The sequence below is a fragment of the Neovison vison genome, chromosome 4, assembly GCF_020171115.1.
Source record: "Neovison vison isolate M4711 chromosome 4, ASM_NN_V1, whole genome shotgun sequence".
NCBI classification, from domain to species: Eukaryota; Metazoa; Chordata; class Mammalia; order Carnivora; family Mustelidae; genus Neogale; species Neogale vison.
In genome coordinates, this window is record NC_058094.1 from 204,049,308 (window position 1) to 204,065,943 (window position 16,636).

The 16,636-nt window shown below is 36.5% G+C and overlaps 1 protein-coding gene across 1 annotated transcript; it reads right to left on the minus strand.

Moving 5' to 3' along the window:
• Positions 1-216: 216 nt before the first annotated feature.
• Positions 217-13,384, minus strand: NDUFA5 (NADH:ubiquinone oxidoreductase subunit A5). Its single transcript, XM_044246493.1, has 5 exons — positions 13,293-13,384; positions 12,969-13,013; positions 8,934-9,050; positions 3,716-3,781; positions 217-531 (listed from the first exon to the last, which is right to left on the minus strand). The coding sequence occupies exons 1-5, from the start codon at positions 13,311-13,313 to the stop codon at positions 430-432; spliced, it is 351 nt and encodes a 116-aa protein (XP_044102428.1). The 5' UTR covers positions 13,314-13,384; the 3' UTR covers positions 217-429.
• Positions 13,385-16,636: the final 3,252 nt, after the last annotated feature.

A 16,636-nucleotide genomic window follows, 5' to 3' on the forward strand; every position in this document is an offset into this window, starting at 1 on the left:
AATTTGTCTAAACAATAATAATAACTATCTTTCCTGGTTTTTTTTTTTCCTTTCAGGATAAAAATCATTAAATGATCTGTTGAAGACACCACTATAAATACTTAACATTTCTGTTATGGCTTCTGTGCTGAAAATCTACAGGAATTTTTCCAATTAACTTTCAAATCTTTCTACAATCTTTCCATTAAAAAAAACGCAAAAAACAAATAACAAAAAAATCTTTGAGATAATTTAAATGAATGCTTTACATATCAAAAATGGATTCACAAGAACCTATTACCATAGTCATCAATTTTAAGAAGTGTCCTAAATATGTTCCATATTAGTTTTCTTTGATTATAAGATGTCAATAATATAGAAACATTTTTAATATAACAGAACATTTAATTACATCCATTTCCCATCAACACACCAATCATTTAATGATGATTATATTGGCCATTTCCATTGGTTGGCAGGAGGCTCTTCCACTAAAGGCTCCCATGGTTTCCACTGTAACATTTTTCTTGCCAGACTTAGTTCATTTTCAGCCTGTTAATAAAAGTTTTTTAAAAAATCATTTGGTTACACTAATAGATATTTATCATAGCTAATGACTGAAATACAGTTATTAAAACCATTTTCATGTTAATACCTAATAAGCTATTCTACCATCAAATGTTGAACACTATTAATAAAATTATCTTAATTCTCATAGCTACATAATTATGAGCAAGAAAGGATGGCTTTTGATATTTTCTATATGATTAAAATTTGCTGTTAGTGTGTTCAAAAATTTACTTGGTGAATTTTCAATCTTAATTGTCTGTTTCACCATTAGACTATAAATTCTTTGAAAGTGAGAAGAATATCTCTTATCTATGTCAATAGCTTTCAAGCTTTATTTTAAATCATGGCCCACAGTAAAACACAACAAATTCTACTAAAGGATCCATTATATGCACATAAAACAAAACTATCATTACCTTTACTAGCTATGATACATTATTTTCTATTATTTTTTTTAAATGCTAGTCATAACCCATCTAACTGACTTCCTGACCCATAATCATTTGACCCAGTTTGTAAAACAATGATCTATGGAGTGTAGAATATCATAGATGCACAAAATTTACTGATTGAATTAATTTCCTTAGTCAGATTATGTTACATTTAACTTTTTCCCTTCAAACAAATTTATAACTATTTAACAAATATTTTAGGTTCTTTTTATTTCACATTTTTATACAACAAAAAGACCTATGACAACTCCCGCTAACTTAGAAGAACACTGTTAAACACTTGTCAGGATGTCAGAAAAGGAATTCAAATACAGAGTAAGTGCCAAATTCCATCACAGACTGTAATTCTTTAAGAAAAGCAATGCCTCATTTATGCCAGTGGGGCAAAACAGCCAATCTATGTTTAGCATCAAGTCTAAAATGTATACAAACAATGAGTTAAAAAGCAGATTAATAGAAGTCTGAGGATAGAGGGATTTACTAATACTAAAATGAGAAAATAGCATAAATACTAATTAAAAATATCTCTAACGATGGCTATTTCCCTGATAGCCCTTTGGCCTGGGTCTGTTGACCATTCATACTTTCTTTAAGCCCCAAAGGCATCGTGTAGTGTGGGGAGGGTACCTAACCCTATACCATCATGAGGTCAACCCCATTTCAGGTAGCTGGACTCAGCTGCAGGAGAGCGCTGTTGCCCATTCCTGCTCTCTTCCTTACCTCTAACACAGTATCTTTTCCTTCTTCTTTCATCCCTCTAAAAATGGGCTGTCAAAAATAGTAGCTACTGGGGCACCTGGGTTGCTCAGTGGGTTAGGCTCTGTCTTTGGCTCGGGTCGTGATCTCGGGGTCCTGGGATCGAGCCCCGCATCCGGCTCTCTGCTTGGCAGGGAACCTGCTTCCCCCACTCTCTCTGCCTGCCTCTCCGCCTACTTGTGATCTCGCTCTCTGTCAAATAAATAAATAAAATCTTTAAAAAAAAAAAATGGTAGCTACTACCTACATGTGACTACTGAGTAGGCATCTGAAATGCAGCCAGTTCAAACTCAGACATGCTACAAATATAAAATACACAAAAGATTTTAAAGACTTAGTATAAAAAAGAATATAAAATATAACAATATTTTACCAATACTGCCCACTATATCCTTTCATTTGTCCTTTAATAAAACTGAAGAAATGGTTTTATTTTCTTTAAATTAAAAAAAAAATTAAATGAAACAGAATTGAGTGTCAGATGGCATCTAAGAGTAGACATCTAAACCTATAATACTGTGGCAGGGAGGTGGGTGGTGAAGTGGTGGGGCAAAGCGGGGAATGTGATTTGACCAAATAAAAATTTAAAACATCTTTACAGGGCGCCTGGGTGGCTCAGTGGGTTAGGCCACTGCCTTCAGCTCGGGTCATGATCTCAGGGTCCTGGGATCGAGTCCTGCATCGGGCTCTCTGCTCAGCAGGGGGCCTGCTTCCCTTCCTCTCTCTCTGCCTGCCTCTCTGCCTGCTTGTGATCTCTCTCTGTCAGATAAATAAATAAAATCTTTAAAAAAAAATAAAAATAAAAATAAAATAAAACATCTTTACATATGAGAGAAAATATTCAATTGAAGTCAAAAGGCAAAGGAGAGACTGAAAAAATGTACAGATAATATAGCAAAAGTTTAAGGTTAATATCTCTTTTATTTTAAAAAACATTCAAAGAAATATAGAAGATAAATGTTAATAAATAAATAAAATCTTTTTTTTTTTTAATATTTTATTTATTTATTTGACACAGAGAGAGAGAAATCACAAGTAGTCAGAAAGGCAGGTAGAGAGAGAGGGGGAAGCATGCACTCTGATGAGCAGAGAGCCCAATGTGGGACTCAATCCCAGGACCCTGCGATCATGACCTGAGCCGAAGGTAGAGGTTTAACCCACTGAGCCACCCACGCGCCCTAAATAAATATTAAAAACACAAATGAGAGAGTAAAAACATGAATGATTTAATATATAAAACATAAAATACAAGAACATATTTTAAGCTTAGCCTTATTAATTTTGGGGGAAAAAATGCACAACTTAAAAAAAGGCACAGGGGGCACCTGGGTGGCTCAGTGGGTTCAAGCCTGCCTTCGGCTCAGGTCATGATCCCAGGCTCCTGGGATCAAGCCCCGCATTGGTCTCTCTGCTCAGCAGGGAGCCTGCTTCCTCCTCTCTCTCTGCCTGCCTCTCTGCCTGCTTGTGATCTCTGTCAAATAAATAAATAAAATCTTTAAAAAAAAAAAAAGGCACAGATGTGTTAATCAAAGTAAAAAATAAAAATACATTTTCATTTCATGATTTTGTGATTAAAAAAACCTGTATTTCTCTATATTAAAAATATATGAAGCCTTTAAAACACAAAAGTATGTATCTAAAAAGATAAAATTATTCAAATAATAGTAATATTGTGTTACTAGTTTGAACTAAAGGCTAAAAGAGTAAATTTAAGGTGTATCCAACTCCAAATCTCCAACAGAAGCCTCATAAATTCAAACTATAATTACTGATAAATATTTAATTGATATATACATGACAGAAGTATTTCCTATATGCAATTATTCTTATATTTGAGAGTTGATTAAATAAAGAAATTTAGGGTTTTTTTTTTTTCTGGAAAGTCAGTTTTGTGTCTCTAAGTATTGTGCCTCTGACCATTTAAAGCCAAACAGCTAAATATTCAACTTTTTATTTACCTGAAGAATAACCTCTTCTAGTTGGCCACACTGAAGTTGGTCTTCTAATTTCTTAACATCTGGTTCCTACAATTTAAGGGAAAAGAAGAAAAAAAGATTTAAACAAAGAAGCACAATACCTAAATGTTTCAATATCCTAATTAAAAAGGCCCAAATATAAAATAGCACTTATTATAGCAAACATAATTAATTTTTATTTTATTAAGCCCTTACTAATGTTTGCCAAATATCTGGTGGAAACCCATTTCATTTACTATTTTATTGTTTTTCTGTCTTAATATTAACTTGCTTATCAAGAGTAAGAAATATGATGTCTACCTCAGTCTTTCTAAAATACAGATTTTAGGGCACCTGGGTGACTCAGTTGTTAAGCATCTGCCTTTGGCTCGGGTCATGGTCCCAGAGTCCTGGGACTGAGCCCCACATCAGGCTCCCTGCTCACCAAGAAGCCTGCTCCTCCCTCTCCCACATATCCTGCTTGTGCTCTCTCTCTCACTGTGTCTCTCTGTCAAATAAATAAATAAATAAAATCTTTTTAAAAATAAATAAATAAAATACAGATTTTTAAATACTACTTTATTTTCTTAGTATTTCCTATATTTCCTCTGAGAGCATTAGTATTCAAAATAAATGCTACTCTACAACCCAGAACTCCACTCTTAGGTATATACCAAACAGAAAAGTATAATACATTAACCAAATGGCATGTTCAAGAATGTTCACAGCAGCACAAATTATAACCCCAAACTAGAAATAATTCAAATAATCATATATAGAATTAATTAATATAGTATTTGGATATAACAGGATACTACCTAACAACGAGAATACATGAACTACAGCTAGAACATGGATGATTTTCTCAAACATAATAGTAAATGAACGAAATCACACACAGAAAAGCACGAACTTAGATTCCATTTACAAAAAGTTACAAACCCGGTGACATGAATCTGTGGTGTTAGAGGTCAGAAGAGTAGTTATCTTTAGGAGGGTACTAACTTGGAGGGTAAAAAGAGAGGGTTTGGGCATTCTGAAAATGTCCTCTGATTTGGTATTAACATGGGTGTGATTACTTTGTGAAAATTTATCAAGCTCTACAACTTATGATTTCTGCATATTTCTTTTGTAAATTATTCTTCAATAAAATAGAAAGAAAGAGAAAAGAAATGCTTATAATTAAAATAGAAAATTAAAATAGAAAAGAAATGCTAATACGTTACCTAGAAAATACAATGACATGTATTTATTGCTAGTAAACTGAGCTTTGTGAGATCCAGAAGCCATGTTCTATACACTTACACATATGTAAGGTGTAAAAAGGATGGTTTTTTGACCCACAGAAGGAATGAAAAGAGAAAAAATAACAAAGATATTTTCTACAGGAACTGGCACGTTCATGCTTCAGGGCATCTGCTGGCTAACCAGGGATATCTGCCTGCATGGCTTGTTCCCTCACTTCCATCCAAGTTTTAGCTCATGTATCACCTTCTTAGTGAGGACCACTCTTGATAGTAACTTATACTGTGGTAGGTTAAATAATGCCCCACAAAATGTCTATGACCTAATCCCTAAAATCTATTAATGTTACCTTGTGGGGCAAATACTTTGCAAATGTAATTAAGAATCCTGAGACAGAGATTATCCTAAATTATCCAAGTAGGCCCTAAATACAATTACAGGAATCCTTTAAAGACAGAGGCAGAGTGAAATGATGCACAGAAGAAGAGAAAGTAATGTGAACACAGAGGCAGAGATTAGAATGACAAACCAAAAATGCTTAAAGCCACCAGAGCTGCAAGTGTCAAGGAACAGGTTCTACCCTAGAACCTCTAAAAGGAACGCAGTCTTGTCAATACCCTGATTTGGGCCCTTGGTACTAATTTTAGGATTTTTGGCTTCTGGAAATGTAAAAGAATAAATTTCTATTGTTTTAAGCCGCCAAGTTTATTAGGACAGGCAGAGGAAACAAATATATATCGTAACATCCCTCATCACCTATATACACATCCTTCTCTTTTCATTTTCCTTCACTTCATTTAACTACTTTCTAACGTGCTATTTAACCTAACTTTTTTATTAACTTACTTACTTCTTTGCCTCCCACCATTAATGTGTAATCTCCAAGAAGGCAGGGATTTTTATCTACTTTGTTCATTGTCATATAGGCACTGGCTTCCATCCCTACAAACATACATGGCATATAAAAGGCATTCAATGTTTCTTGAATAAATGAAAACAGTTAGAAAAGAAGGCGGAGGAAAGCAGATGAACATGTTTGAGAAAGACTGGTTAACTCAGAATTAACTGAGCTTTAAAGCCGAACTCCAAAAGCAAAACAGGAAAGGTGGTCACTGTTAAGAGACCCAGGAGAGTGAAGAAAAGAAGGCAAAGAAGGTCAGTATTTCCAACTCAAGAGAATCCTGTGCTAGGAAAACAATTCAAAATTTGTCTTACTGAAGGTAAGTTAATAATATGACTTCTATTTAACAGTGACAGAACGTCCTTAAGCTTAATAAGCTACCATGTACTGATCACCAGGTGCTTGCAACTGTGTTAAACATTGTACATAATTACCTCATTCAGTCCTAACAATAAGTATTTAAGTAGGTATTATACTCGAATTTTAGATGAGGAAACTGAGAAAAAGAAATGGACAATATGCCAATAGTCACTCAGCAAATAAGTATTAGAGCTGAGATGAAAATTTTGGACAGGCCACAAACCAATACTTTTCACCAATATTCTACCTCCCTAGTATAATCTGAAAAAATATTTACTTTTATTTCCATTTCAGGCTTAGTAAATATTTTATAAAACAATATTTACTGAAGACTTCATATAGGACTCTATTGAGGGTTAAAAATCTGTAATAATTTTACCAAAAACAGGAATGAGGATACAACTATTATATGGTGCTTGGGATTATTAAAACTATTTGTATGGAGCCTTTTGGATAGACAAAAATTTCTATAGGACCTTATATAAGCACCAGGCATTATGCTCAATTCTTGGGACACAAAGAGGAATGCAAGCATAAATCATAAGTAGCTTATGGGCTAGTAGAGAAGTCATAAATAAAATTCAGTGTGACAGGTACAATGTAAGAAAAGCAAGGAAGTTGTTAATCTCTACTTAGGGAGATAAGAAAAGGCTTCACATAGTTAGTAACGGATCTTGAGGCCTTGAATAAGCCAGAAAGACAAGGTAAGAGTATTCCAGGAAGAAGAAGAGAAAATACAAAGAAACACAATAATAAAATTACATGTAAATCACGAAATTATCAGCTGTTTGGTACTGCTGAAGTTTAGGGTATGAAATTGGAAATGACAAGGTAAGATTCAGAAGATAACCCACAGTCAGACATTGGAGCTCCTTCCATACCACTCTAAGGACTTTAACATGTAAGTCAGTGGTTCCCAAACCTGGCTGTACATCAAAGAAAGGCTTGGAGATAAAAGCAGTTAGGAGAGTTTCATACGACTAACTCAGCAAAAATTCTTAAATTCTGCATCTAAGAAACACTAACCAAGAAACCACAGGAAGAACCTGGATCAGATTTATATACTGAAAATAAATAAATAAATAAATCATTCTATTGGCAGTGTGGGGCATATAATGAATTATGATGGAACTATACATGGACCGGTAAGTTACACGGCAATTAAAAGAGTCCAAGTCAGAGAAAACTATTTTAACTAGTAAGTGAAAGTAATGACAGTAAACTCTTCTTTGGTTGACACTGGATAAGAGAGAAAAGAAAAAGAGGGCAAAAATAAAGGAAGATATAAAGATAAGAATTTTCTTTCTAAGAAAATACATTTTGAGGCTATCTGAAAGTTAATTAAATCCGTGCATAAAAGGGAAAGAGAGAAAAATGATTAAAGTGGGATAAGGTTATGGAGAAGGAAAGCAGAGAAAGACTCAAAGAGCTTTACCTCATGAAAAGAGAAAGGGAAATTTCTTACTCTGTGATGGAAAAAAAAAAAATGTGAAGCCCGTTTTACCTTAAGGAAAACATGAAATCAAAAGAAATGTTGAACTTCCCCTTATAGACTTTAATCTGTAAGCCACTTTCAGAATTGCCAAGCTAATTATAAAAGTTCTAAATCAAACTGTTTTGCTGCATACCTAGGGAAAAATAATTATTCTCTTTGGACTACAGAGCATGGTAACATAATAATAAGAAAAATGTATTAGGACCACTTATTACTTATATGTAAATTACTTTTAGAGTTTATGAACACTTCTGGAAAATTACAAAAGTCCATGAAATAATTGCTAGTGTGAAAATTTAATAATTGAGAAATTTAATTGTATAATAGTGTAATATAGTTTGGTATAAAAGAACTAGTAGCAGTCTATGGTGTGTCTGGCTAGGGCCTTTGATTTAAAACCTATAAAATGCTTCTGTTAGTCTGCTAGGGCTGCCAACAAAATACCACAGACTCTATGGCTTCAACAACAGAAATTTATCTTCTCACAGTTCTGGAGGCTGTTAGCCCAAGATCAAGGTGCAATAAGGTCAGTTTCTGATGAAAGCTTTCTTTCTGGCTTGCAGATAGTTACTTTTTCATTGAGTCCTCACATGGCTGTCTCTGATTATAAGGACACTAATTCTACTGAATCAGGGCTCCAATCTTAGGACCCCATTAACCTTAATTACTTCTACAGATGTTCCACCCACACTGGAGAGCGGTTAGGTCTTCAGCATATGAATGGGGGAGGGGACAGAGTCAGTTCATAACAATGTTTGATACAATTTTTGGTAATTAAGAGACTGACTTGATCCTCTCTGCAACAAAGCACATTTTAAAATAGTTATTTTTGAGAATTTTTTTTTAAAAACAGACATTTTTTGTTTTGCTTTCATTCTTCTCTACACTGAAACTAGAGAAAAGAGGTAAGGATTATTATATCTATAGATAAGTCAATAATCAACAAGGACTTGATCAGGAAGAGAGGTAAAAAGAATTTAGACAAGAGACCTAATGTGGTTATTTCACTATGGTATTTAACAGTGGCTTGCACATGGAATGCATTTAGTAAAAAGGAATTTGCTGAATGAAGGGACAAAGGATGGAAGGAAAGCAGAGAAGAATAGAAAAGAGCAAAGTATATTCCATATGTGGAATATGCAAAAAATAAACTGAACTTTTTTGTTAATATTGCATTGAAACCATATATCCAAGAAAACAAAATCAGGTCAGCTACTTACCGCTTTAACCATACTCAGCTTCTCATTTGTAATCTGTTCTGTGTACTTCCTATATGCTGCATTTTTAGGAATTTGCTCAAGAACATCAAGAATCTTTGTGTACAATATTCTTAGCCTCTGAAAAGACAAATCATATACATTTCCAGTTTAAAATATCTTAAGATTCAACAGAATACTTCAGAAAGTCTCACAAATTACAAAAAGGCAAAACAAAACAAAAACCCCTCACATGTTTTTTAAAAAGCATTTAACTCTTCCTTGTTGCAATTTCTTCATGTCTATGCACTATCTATCACCTTTATAACTGAGGAAAAATGTGAGTACAGTTGATTCGTGGACAACGCTGGGGTTGGGGGCCAGTCCCTGGCATGGCTGAAAATCCACGTATAACTTATGACTGCCAAAACTTAACTAATAGCCTACGGTTGACCAGAAGCCTCACCAATAACACAAACAGTTGGTTAACACATATTTTATATGTTGTATGCATCATATATTATATTCTTACAATAAAGTAAGTTAGGGAAAAGAAAATGATATTAATTAAGTCTTAAGGCTTAGTGGGTTGGGTCTCTGCCTTCAGCTCAGGTCATGATTTCAGGGTCCTGGGATGGAGCCCCCCATTGGGCTCTCTGCTCAGCGGGGAGCCTGTTTCCCACCCCCCACCCTACCGCCCCCTCCTCTGCCTACTTGTGATCTCTCTGTCAAATAAATAAATAAAATCTTTAAAAAAAGAAAAAAGAAAGAGAAAGTCTTAAGGAAAATACACTTACAGCACTGTACTGTATTTATTGAAAAAAATGTGCATATAAGTGGACCCAAGCAATTCAAACCCGTGCTATTCAAGGGTTAAATGTAGAAATATGGATACTTTTCACATTGCATGATCAACAGAAGTTGTATATAAGCCAAAGGTATGATAATAAGTAAAAATAAAACTGCATTCTAACTTATTACTAATGATCTAATCTGAAAATCAACTCAATTACTAAATCATTATTTCTCAAATTGAGATTCTAAGCACTACAAAATCAGATTTTTTTTTCAATTTTTCTTATCTGAATTTCTGCAGAAGTAAAACAATGATTATCAGGATGATCAAATTTAACTAAATGTAGTCCTAATACTTCAGCTTATGATAACTGAGTTGGTATCATGTGAATGAAGGTTTCACCACAGGCTTAATAGGAAAGTAACAAGAAAACTGAATCACTGTACAGCCTGTATTGAAGCACACTGAACTTCAAGTTCACACACGGCAGTCTGGATAAAGTCACATGTAAGAAGCTGTGATAGCAGATGCTAACTCACAAATGTTCACAAGTAGTAAGTATAATCATAAATACACATACATGATAAAGAATTTTTTATTTCTTTGTATTTAATTTTAAATGTTTTAGTTTAATTGTATAAAATCCACAGGTGCTAATACCTAGTTTCATTCATATATATTCACAATACACATTATGAATAAACAAATAAACCTTCAGGGCCTCTAAGAATTGCTCTCCTTAAAAAGTAATCTGCATATTTAGACATATTTAGACATTTGATACAATGTTCCATAAGAGAATATTTTTTAACTATACTAATGTAGAAATTATCAGATAACATATAATCTGAATTATGCATGGGTTTTCAGCCTCATTTCTTCTTAATTTTAGCAAAGAATATGGCAATTGAGAGGTCAAGTTAACAGACTTGGGTTCTAAAATGGAGATGTTAATAATACCTGCTTCATACGTTGTTGTATAGCTTAGAACAGTATCTGGCACACATTAACTTTCAATAAATGTTAGCATTACTGTTCTATTGGAGGGAGTCACTTCAGCATGTATCAGAGAAAGGTTCAAGAAAAAAAAGTATCTGAGATAGACGTGGAGGAATGATAGGACTTGGACACTTAAAGATGTAGGAAAAGACAACCTTACACATGGAATACACATATAGGACTGAATGGCAAAAATAAAAGGAATATAAAGTAATTCGTATATAGTTCTAGTTTCCTTCGACTTTGCTGCCCAATAGTCACTGGCCAAATATGGCTATCAAACACCTGAAATGTGGTTAGTCTGAACTAAAAAGTGCTATAAACGTAAATACACAGTGGACTTTGAAGATCCAGTATAAAAAAAGAGTATAATATATTAATTTTTATATTGATTATATAGTGGAATGGTAACATTTTATTAAAATAAATAAAACATTAACATGTTTTAAATATATTAAATAAAATTATTAGTTTTTACCTTTTACTGTATTAAAAAAAGTGAGTCCTAGAAAATTTAAAATTACAAACAGAGTTTATATTTATTACCCACATTTTATTTTTATTGGACAGCATGTGGCTAGAATAAAGAACCGTGAGTTCCGTTTTAGACAATAATGAGTCATTATGAACTCGTAAGAACTACACAACATTCGTTTAACAAACCTTGTATTTACTGAGCACATACCATGTGCTCATCATAGTACTAGCAGTGAATAAAATAATAAAAAATCCCTGCCTTCATGAAAACCTACCTTCTAATAGAGAAAGTCAATGAGCAAGATAAATTACTAGAATTCGGAATGCTAAATAGCGGTCTGGAGGGCCTTTATTAGGACTTCTCTATTGCAAGTGAAATCAAAAGCCAGTGGAGGGTTCCGCTGAGAGACATGACCAGACTCATATGTGTCAAGCTGACTGTAGCTTAGTTGACAAAAGACTAAAGTGAAGCCGTGACAAAGAAGGAAAGGCAGTTAGGAAGCAAATGCTTCAGCTTGATAATGGTAGCTGAGAACATTGTAGCAGCAGAGGAGATGGTGAGAAGTACTCAAAATCTGGATATATGTTAAAAGTAGAAACCTAGAGGATGTAATTAAGTACTAACTGTGGGGTGTGAGCAAGAGAGAGAAATTAAACATGGTTTCAAGGTTTCTGACCTGAGTGAGTACAAGAATGGAAATGCCATTCATTGAGGTAAGCAAGCCTGAGAGAAGAGCAGATTTTACAAGAAGAACAGGAACCCAATTTTGGACATTAAATTTGGGTTGCCTGACATTCAAGTGGAGATATCCACTAAGCAATTAAATAGAGAAGACTCTCATTAGGAGAGGTGCCTGGCTTGGTACAGAAATCCAACAGTTATGAATGTATAAATGGTATTTAAAACCACGAGATTGGGTCCAGACAAGGAGACAAATATAAGCAGAGGAAAGATCCAAGAACTAAGTCTTAGCACTCCAAAATTTGTAAGTGGGGATATGAGAAATAACCAGAATAGAAGGAGGAGAAGTAAAGGGGGGGGGGGAGATAACCAAAAAAGCAGGACACTAAGGTGTCCCCAAGCCCCAATGCTTGATGGGAGACAGCGCCAAATGTGGCAAGTGCTGTTAATGGGTCAATTAAGTAGGAAACGTGAGGGGACCGTTGGATTTAGCAGCACGGAAATCATGGTGATCTTGAAAAGGGCAGTTCTAGCCAAATCTGAGTGAAGTGATTCAAAGGGAAGTAAGACAATGGAGACAGTTACGTATAGATAACTCTTTCCAATCACCTATAAAGGGGAGGAGAGAGATGGTGTGATTACTGAAGGCAGGTCAGGGATAGCGGGAGGACGATTTGAAGTTTTTTAGATGGAAGCGCTCCCACTAGAAGGGAAAACTGATGACACAGGGGTTAGCTGCCAGAGCGATATATTCCGTAAGCCAGGGTGTGCTGGAATCTGAGGCACCTAAAGCAGAAAATGTGAGGCGGGGGTTAAAGGTGGAAAATGGAGCTACAGGGACGGGAGGGCCCTCAAACAAGAACAGGCGAAGACACCAGAAGGCTACGGAGAAACTGGCAAGGGAAGTGGCTGAAGAACGAGGCCGGGGGGCACGCACGACACAACACACCGCACCGATCAACGAAGTGGGCACTGCTCTGTCTCAAGACAGCTCTCGGGCTGAGCTGTAATTTCAAGCTTGAAATGTCCACATCCCCCTGGTCTTTCCCACAAGGTCACAGCGCTCTGGTCGTCCTTGCGATGTCAGGAATGAAGCAGCACGTACCTCGTGCGGACTCTCACATACAGCCAATCCCACAAGGCCGGTGGTCTGTTCGGAAACAAAACACGATTCACGCTGCATACAATTCCGCGCAAAACCACCAGTCCCCTGGTTAAAACTGGCCGAACCCAGAGATCGGTCTCTCAGAGCCACTAGTTTGGGGCGGAGCTACTAAATCCGTCATCTCTGAGAACACAGCTGAAGGAGTTCCCCCCAAAACCCCGGCAAGCCCGCGCCAGTTCCGGCCATCACCCGCGGGATGAGAGGCTTTCGGGCTGACTCTACCCCCACGATCGAAAGTCCAACAGTGACCCCCAGTCACCTTACCTTCTTCAGCAAACCCGCCATGACAGCGCCGACAGGACGGGGACGCGCAGCCCTCTGGGAACCTCGCTCAGACCCGCTCAATCCACCACCGAGGCCGCCACACCGTCACCTTGGAAACAGACTCGGTCAGCCTCGCTCAGGATTTCCACCGGGGCAAAGGCTGTACCCCGCCCATTTCTAAGCGGAAAGTTGACGCATGCGCAATGAGTACACGAGCGTCTAAAGCAGGCGCTGGAGGAAGCTGGTGTGCGTTAGCTGGGTTATGTCTCGGCTCCTGCCTTTAACTGCCTTTGATGGCTTGCCCAAAGGCAGAGGGAAATACTCCAAATCTCCAAAAAGCTGTGACAGAACCTGCACTCGGCTTAACCTTTGGCGAATTCCTCAACCTCCCTTCCACGGTGCAGCGTTTAGTAAAATGAGAGTGGTTCTCTGGAGCTATCATCTAAGTGATCGAAGAGCAGCAAGGGTTAATTCATAGCGCAAGCATATCAGTATTCTCGCTCTAATGCGCCAAAGCATTTTGCGGTGTGAGGCCATTTCCTATCTCAACCCTTTTCCACTTCACCTTTCGGAAGTACATCATCCACTTTTCCTCAGGTGAAGTGACAGCAGACCACACCACTTCTCCCCACTTAACCTCTGCAGACGTTCATCGAGTACGCATTATGTGTTAGTTACCGGGACATAATTTGTAAGACAGGGTCTACATCCTGGAATTTACTGAACAATAATGAAAAGATGCATTAATATTTGGTAAGTGTTCTAAAAGAGTCTGTGCCAAGTGCAGTGGTAGCAGGGAAGCGGAAGTAACTAACCAAAAATGGTAGATGACTGTAGTCAAAGAAGGCATTTGCTAAAAAGTCAACGAGAGAAAAGCACAACAAACTGAGTGAACACATATGTGTATATATAAAAAATATAAAAGCCAAAGTCCTTTATCTGCATTTCATCTGCACCAGAGAGCCCCACAGCCTCTCACTTCTCATAACCGACCTGTGGTCTGAGACATCCTCTCCATGCTTAGGTAGCTGTTCTAATTCTTTTCTAGGAAAACCATTCCACCAGATGGGCACATGGCTCCATCTTTCACTTCCTTCAAATACTACCTTCTCATTACGGCCTGCCCAGGCTATGAAATTTACCCTGCAATCCTTGTGATCTTTGTTTTGTTTTCTTCATAGTCTTTATCCCCTTCTAATACACTATCTAATTATCTTGCTTATATTGTTACTGTGCATCACCCTTCCTAGAATATATAAGCCATATGCAGTGGAAATTTATTCCTACCACATCTGAAATGCCTAAAATAGTACATGGTACATAATAAACATTCAATAAATATATATTTTAATGAATACAATAGAAAGATAGGCAAAGGAAATGAAGAGGCAATTGAAATAAATGGAAACAGAAAGAATCAATAAACATGAAAAGGATTCAACCTCCCTAATAATACAGTGCAAATTAACTATAATTTTACTGACATCTTATGGACAAAAATTAAAGACTGACAATACCGAGTGATAGCAAGGATGTGGAGCGACAGAAACACTCATACACTGCTGGTGGGAGTGAACTGGTATAATCACTTTAGAGAATAACTTCACAATGGTTAGTTGAAGGTATGCAAAACCTACAACTGAGTGTTATAGGTTAAATTTTGTCCCCCCAAATTCGTATGTTGAAGTCATAACGCCACTAAAATGTGACCTTATATAAAAATAGGATCTTTGCAAATGTAATTAGTTAAGATGAGGTCATGATAGTGGGCCTTTGTCTAAAACAACTGAGGTCCTTATTAAAAGGAAATATTTGGACCCAGAGAAATATACACAGGAAGAATGGCAAACATAATGCAAAGATGAAGGCAGAGATAGGGATGATGCTTCTGTGAGTCAAAGAACAACAAAGAGTGCTAGAAAATCCCTAGAAGTTAGGGGAGAGGAGGAAACAAATTCTCTTAGTCCTTAGAAGAAACCAACTCTGACTTGACCTCAGATTTAGCTAATACTTTTAATGATGTTTTAAATCCCCAAGTGTGTGGTATTTTGTTACAGCAATCCTATAAACTAACACTGAGTAATAGATTTGTTTGATCAATGTTCCTCTCTTCTATTAGGATAGCTGTCCCTAGAAATATGAACCATGGAGGTCTTTTCTTTTTTTTTCCAGCTTCATATTTCCATTATGGGGGGGTCATAATCTTTCCAGTCAGATTACTCAAGAATTAGGCTTCACCATAACTTCCATAATAATTTCTAACTTCTTGTATTTAAATAATTCATAATGACAATTCAGGACAGAGGAAATACACATTAACACATATGCATGTATTAATGGCATTTTAAAGATACAAGCAGGCATATATATGGATGTACACACATATAAAAATACAAACTACTGAACTGGAACAAACCATCTGATGCATCAGTTTGCTCCTGCAATAGTGACATTTATATTTGGACACACTAGATTAGATTCAGGAAATGATATTAGGAATGAGAGGAAATGTCCTTATTTTTCAAACCAAATAATGCTGAAATAATCACCGGAATTTAGATGAATGGAAGTTTATGAGGTCACAAACTTTACTCCCTGCCCCCCCCCAGATTCTAAGAACTTTTATCATTGTGATATGTTCTAGAACACAGAATCATGTGATTATAAAAGATGCATGTGTTTTCACTTGTTGTGGCTTTGGGAGTTTGGGCTTCTGCCGTACTGTATTTGCTAAAGACACCACGGCTAGACAGACCTAGCTGATCTTGGCTAAGATACTGCATAGCTAACCATTTCTATGTGGTGGGAAAATGTGTAGGTTTTCTGAAGCAACCCTGCTGCAGAGGTGCAAGGCTATATGGAGAGGGCTTGATAGTGGTGTCCTATGGCTGGTGATAGTAGAATTGCCTACTAAGAAATCAACCTTGGCACCTGTGATATCAGAAAGGGATTTGGGAATATCTTAATGTGAGCAGTAAGGACATCAAATGTATGATATTCTTTTTGGGAGACAGTTCCCAGACGGTAAGTGTTAGAATCCTTCTAAGGAAGGAGACAGATGTTAGGAAGTTCTGTGAATAAAATTAGAGCAGGCCAGGTGACTTAGAGCTAAAATCTGGATCTCATGTTTTACATAATGGGCTGTGGAGGACCCCTAGCTCTTCCAAAAACGGAGGTCTTGTTTCCCCCAAATTAAGTAACTGAACGGTTTAGGACTTCCGACACTGCTGCTTACTGACAGACGCTCTGTGAAGGGCTGGATCTTATTACCAAAATTATGTTATTAAAGTGTTTCTCTAGAATTAAGGGCTCTGGAACTATGCTCCCCAGCCAATTACTTGAAG

Bases quoted from the DNA above. Each gene is read 5' to 3' on its own strand.
- NDUFA5 (XM_044246493.1), bottom strand. From the start codon at position 13,313: ATGGCGGGTTTGCTGAAGAAG. The intron at 13,014-13,292 runs GTAAGGTGACTG...GTTTCCGAACAG, and splicing joins TGGCGGGTTTGCTGAAGAAG to ACCACCGGCCTTGTGGGATT. The intron at 3,782-8,933 runs GTAAGTAGCTGA...CTTAAATTGTAG, and splicing joins AGCTGAGTATGGTTAAAGCG to GAACCAGATGTTAAGAAATT.